The 6,000-nt window shown below is 45.6% G+C and overlaps 1 protein-coding gene across 1 annotated transcript in view; it reads left to right on the plus strand.

Moving 5' to 3' along the window:
• The window catches only part of LOC102261892 (voltage-dependent calcium channel subunit alpha-2/delta-3-like), a gene marked incomplete at its 3' end in the record, with an annotated part of 535,527 nt that extends 529,848 nt beyond the window's left edge, over positions 1-5,679 (plus strand). The window contains exon 12 of the mRNA XM_005870310.2: positions 5,566-5,679. Coding sequence (XP_005870372.2) covers positions 5,566-5,679 — 114 coding nt within the window. The remainder of the gene's footprint in view (positions 1-5,565) is intronic.
• Positions 5,680-6,000: the final 321 nt, after the last annotated feature.

The raw sequence follows: 6,000 nt of genomic DNA on the forward strand, positions 1-6,000 counted from the left end.
AAGTCAAGAGCACGAGCTCTTTTGTCTGCAGGATTACGTATCTCCAGATTTTCACGGGCTTCAGTGGCCCTGTCTATTCTGGTCAATAATCACTGTTCCCAGGATTGACTGACAGCAAGCACCTTCCTGTGCAAGCCCCACTCACGGTGCATGCACCTACCCTCCACTTTGTCCAGTCCCCTCCCCCAGCAATCTGCAGGGAATGGGCTGGTGGTTCCCTGGGGAATGTGAAATTGCAGCTTCCTGGTTAAGCTGCCCAAATGACATGCCTCTAATGTCTGGCTTCCCCTTTGCTCCTTTTCTATCCTATCTAATAAAAGAGTAATATGCAAAATAACTGTCACTCCCCGACAAAGATGGTGGTGTCTATAGCAGCTGGGGCAGGACGCTGGCTGCGTTACCCCGGCAACGTGATCCCAGGAGGCATTGCCGTGGCGACCTGGAGCAGGCAAGCGCCCAGCAGGGCCTGCTGACGGGTCGCCGGGCGTGGCGGGTCGCCACGGCGATCCGCGAGCAGGCAAGCGCAGCCCATAGGCAGCACCTAGCAGGTCCTGCTGGTGGGTCGCCGCAGGGACCCCTGAGCAGGCAAGCGCAGCCTGCAGGCAGCACCCAGCAGGGCCTGCTTGCCATCGCCCTGGTGTGGAGCAGGCAGGCCCCACAGAGAGCAGATAACCTCGGGGAGTGGGCCTAAGCTGTCAGTAGGACATCCCCTGAGAGCTGCTGGATTAGAGAGGGTGCAGGTTGGGCTGAGGGACCCCCCCCCCGCCCCCCGTGCATGAATTTCCTGCACTGGGCCTCTAGTTTTTAATAATTAGCTAATTACAATGGTATCACTTTCATCCTCCTCTCTCTTCTTTTCCTTGTCCGGTTCCTTTTCTCTTCCCTTCCCTTCCACTTACCAGTTTTGTTCTCCAACACCTTACACCACTGTTTCTCATTGCACGCCCATTTGAATGCTGACCTTCCAAGATGCTCCCACATAGGTGCTGTGGTCAAGGTGGGGGGATGCACAGTGCACTTGAACATGTTAAAGGCCTGGAAGTCCTGCAATGAACCAACCTTTTCAAATATGTTTATACCAGTATTCAAACATAGTGACCCAGGAACCCTTTATATCATGTCATATCCATAGGATTAGAATCTTGCACAAGTCACAGTCCAAGGAGCACACTTTCAGGCATGGGATCTTTGTGTACTCCAGGGGGGTAGATTACCCTCCCAACACCTCTACAATCCAGAGACTTCACCACATGGCGGATTTTCCCCCTTGAATCCTGGTGAGAGAAGTATTTTTGAACCAGAGAAACCTTCCACATACCTACTTGCTCTGCCTTCATCTGGAAAAATCCTCTAGGGCCTGGCCAATCAGAAGAAGTTATGGGCCAAATGTAAATCCGGAAAGTAAGAAACAGAAGGAACAAAAAATGTTACAAAATGTCCCTACTTGAGGTCGGTTGGTAGTTAACACCATACTTTTTTAGTGCACATTTATCCCATAGAGAAAAGCATTTTCATTTTATCTCTTGCCATTGGGGTTTTAAATAGTCAAACACTGAAAAACACAGAGAAGGTTAATCTCTCATGAAAATGAAGTTCTAGCTATTTTCCCCTTCACCGATATGATCTTTATGTGATGTATTTCTCTTCCTGTGTATTATGCCTGCCTTTATAAGCAAATATGAAATAAAAAGTGATTTCTCAAACACAAAAACACATATCTTTCTCTCTCTCTCTCTCTCTCTCTCTCACACACACACACACACACACACACACACTCTTGAAATTGTGACTGTGGCTAGAACTTAGAATAGCTCAGAGGTAACTATAACCAAATGCAGTTAATTCTGTTTAGCATTTACCTGCCTTTCAGTTTCAGTATTTGCTCAGATGGCTTAAAGGCTTGCAGTTACTATACAAACAGCTTTGAAAGGAGCATTCAAATATCTTTGTAAGACCCTTCTGGCTGTTGATCTCTGCTGCCTTCCTTAGATTCTGTTAAGAACACAGAGCCAGTTTGCTACAGTAGTTAACATCTACCTTGTCATGTGACAACTGCAATTATCTTTTTGGCAATGAATATGATCTTTGCAGTGATTACCTTTAAAATTTTTTTCTTAGCCAATTAAATAAAATTCGGTGACATTTCAAAGACTGTTAATCACAACCAAATGCTTTAAATGTCAGGATGCATTGAAATTTTCTCTGCTAACTGATGAATCACTGAGCTAATTGTAGTTCATCATCAGGCCCTTGTCACTGTTATTATTATGGAAAACACTTTCATCACTCTTGCTATTCAACAACAAAAAAGTTCTAGACAAATATGAAGAGAAGAGATAGTACTCATCAAAGCATTTGAATTTAATTGCGTTCTCCCAAATTCTCCAACTGCAGATTGCTGCAGAGAATGCCAAGGATGCAGCCAGAGAGGAAAATGATGTTTTTAAATAAACAGCTCTGGGCATTCCTTCTTCTAGTCTGTGTTATTCAGATATCTTCATTTCTCCTTCCCCCCACCCCCTCTTTCTTGCCTTTTATTTGGGAGAGTTTTTCCAGGATGTTTTCAAATGAGTTGCATGAACAACATCCCCAAGCAATCCTGTTTTTCCCCTTTCTGCAGCTTCTGTGACTTGAAGCATAGATCACCTTTATTCAGTGGCTTCAAGGCTGTGTTAGATGCAAGCTCCCCAAAGTATCTCCAGAACAACCTGTTGATAAGACAAGGCTACAAGGCTGTTTTCCTTCCTGCAGTAAGGAACCAAGTGCACTCTGACCATAAGATCTAAGTGGTGTCTCATATGGGAATGACAAAGTCCTTTATTGAGACTGATTGAAGTCTGATTGAAGGTGTGTCCTTTAGGGAGGAGGAGAAGAAAGAGGCTTGGTTAAGACCCAGTAAGAATCCTAATGTTATAGTGGAAGATTGGTAGATGCAGCAAGGGGAGGATTTTGAGATGGGAGTTCAAAGAGTCTTAGGTATGAATTGTCCTTTGATGCTTTCTATTGAAGAGTTGATGGGTCTTTCAGGAAGTTCCTGGAAGAAGCCATAAAGTTATTTGCAATTTTTATCTCTCTCAGCGAGATTTTTCTGGAATATTGTTATGTCAATAAAGACGGTAGAATAGTAGTGATGTGAAGCTTTGTGGTGTGTTGGCTTTAGTTGTCAGGATTTCTACCTACTCATTTGTGTCATGGGCCATGTCTGCTCATTAATTCAAGGACATCTGTCCAGTCTGAGATGCAGGAGTGGCTGCCAGGGGCAGGACTTAAGTGAGGTCAGTGTCTAGTGCACAAAATGTAAGGAGCACTCACTCACTGTCAGGGTGGTAGCCCTGGTAACGCCAAGTGACCCTGGAACCCTGGACAGGATGGAGACAGGAGAAGGAAATAGACGTTTGTGGAGTCCTACTATGTATCTCTATCTGCTCAGGGATCTTATTGGGAGGCCCTTAGAGTGTGCTGAATCTGGGAGTGGCTTCTGGAGCTGGACTGCCTGGGTTCAAATCTCAGCTATGGCAGTTAGTAGCTGTGTGACCTTGTTAGCTAATGTCTCTGTGCTTCCGTTTCCTTGGCTTGTAAAATGGGGATAATGATAGTACCTACCTCAGAGGCTAGTAAAGGTTAAGTATATACGTATAGCCCAGCATATAATGAAATTTAACCTGTGTTGTAGCAAGCAGGTAAGCATGGTACTCCCATCAGATAAATGAAGAAAAGGACACTCTGAAGTAAGAACTCACTCCAGGCACACAGCTTGTGGTGCTGGGATGGTGTTGAGCACTTTCCACTGTCTCATGATACATCATGCATGTTTCCAGTTGGCTTTGCTCTGTCCCAATGTGGCCACAAGGCAAGTCATTCCTTCCTTCCATCCATCCATCCATCCATCCACCGACCCATCCATCCATCCATCAATTATAGTCTTCTTTCAAGTTACTACAACTTCAAACTCTACATCAGAATTCTAAGTGCATGGAGTCTGGGCGTTAAACTTCAACTTGAATGTTTTATTAGCTCTTTGGTTCACCAGGAGGTAGAAGCCAATCCAAAAGAAGCTTCTATCCCTTCCCAGTTTCATGGTCAACAGTTTGAACATGCTGGGTGCCATTGTATGTATGGTTTTTTAAAAATACATTTTTATTAATTTCAGAAAGAGAAAGGGGGAGAGAGAGAAAGAAACATCAATGATGAGAGAGGATCATTGATTGACTGCCTCCTGCACACCCCCTAGGGGGGATCAAGCCAGCAACCTGGGCATGGGCCCTCAGGAATCAAACTGTGACCTCCTGGTTCAAGGGCCAACACTCAACCACTGAGCAACACCAGCGGGGCTATACGCACTGTTGTGTCCCCCCCGCCCCCCTGGAATGCCCTACCCCAGACACTCAGTTCCTTCAGAAGTTACTCAAGTGTCACCATCTCAGTGAGGTCTTCCCTGACTACTTTTTCTAAAGGTACCCCTTTCGCATATCCCATTCCTTTTCTCTGTTTTCTTTCCCCCCTCTTAGCATCACCATCATTAAACACACAATATAATTTACTTATTTACTTTGTTTTTCTATGTCTCCCCAGATAGAATATAAACTACACGAGGGAAGGGATTTTTGTATGTTATATTGCCAGTAGTGTGTGGGCTTTTAGTAAATAATTTTTGAATACATGAATAAACTTTATAGTTTATAGTGGATGGAGTTTGATGTCTGAAGGTTAAAGACTTTTTGTGGTTCCCATGCCCTAGCATTGTCACATCATTGTAGGGTTTTTAAAGGACATGGTGTTGCTTGGAATTGCAGCGTGAATGACATTCATTGAGGGAAGTCTTCACTCCTGACTCAGGGAAGGACACGAAGCTCTAATAAGCCTAGTCTGGCCCCCCAGCCTACCTCTCACCGAGGCTGGGACTCTTCAACGTTATGTAAAGATGAAAGCTGAGGACATGTAGGGCTCTGCACACCAGTGGGCACAATCTTGGAATTTCAGCATGCTACACATGCTAACGTGTATAAACTAGTACAAAATGTTACAAGCTTTCAGCTATATGTTGAAAACAAACCCTAAACCAAGGGTGCTTAAGCTTCTAATCTGTATTGTTGTGATCCTGACTTTATTCTCTGTATGTCCCAAACCTCCTTGATTTTATTGTATAGAACAGCTTGTACCCATTAGACCCATTCAAGCCAGACTCAGATTTTGAAAGAGATGTTGCCTGGCACACAATCTGCCGCCCATATAATGTGTCCCTGACGGGCCGTGCCAACTCCTCCGGGCTTGTGTTCTGAGGCTGTCCACACCGGGAGGTGAGAGAAGTTAGATGTGTTCACATCTCACTTCCCACCTTATACCTGGTTTTCAGAAATCCCTTCTGTGGTCTGTATGCCGTTCCAAGTTGTCAGAGCGTGACCCCCGCTTGGGGAAGGCCTTGTTGAGCAGGTTCTGCGTTGGTGGTGCCCTTGTGCTCTCCTTCTGAGAGGCTCCCTAAGCCCACGGCCTCTTGCCTCTGAAGTCTTGCAGATACACAGAGCTCTCCGATGAGTTGTTTTATTCTGCACTTACTTCTTTCTGCAGTTCAACCACACGGGACAAGGCAGCATCTGCAGCCAGGCCATCATGCTCATCACCGACGGGGCGGTGGACACCTACGACACGATCTTTGCCAAATACAACTGGCCAGAGCGGAAGGTAAGTGGATGCTGAGCCGGCCACGAAGTGCGGTCCATGCAGAAGCTCTGTTGTGTGGAAACCTCCGGATCGTCCACAGATAAGTGCCCCGCCCCGTGTAGATTTAATCGCATAATGGCCTCTGGTTTCTCAGCCTTGTGTTTGTTGGTTCACTGCAACAGAACTATGGCTTTCCTTGTTCTCAAAATGAAATGTGTTTGGAGGAGAGAAGAGCCCGGTAAAGGCATGTTCAGTGAAAAGATCCACTGTGACGTATGCTTTGTCCACTTGGGGCAGTTCTCCTTGTTCTCCACGAGCCAGAGTTGCTTGGTGGGTCCGCAT

The sequence above is a fragment of the Myotis brandtii genome, unplaced genomic scaffold, assembly GCF_000412655.1.
Source record: "Myotis brandtii unplaced genomic scaffold, ASM41265v1 scaffold316, whole genome shotgun sequence".
Taxonomy (NCBI): Eukaryota; Metazoa; Chordata; class Mammalia; order Chiroptera; family Vespertilionidae; genus Myotis; species Myotis brandtii.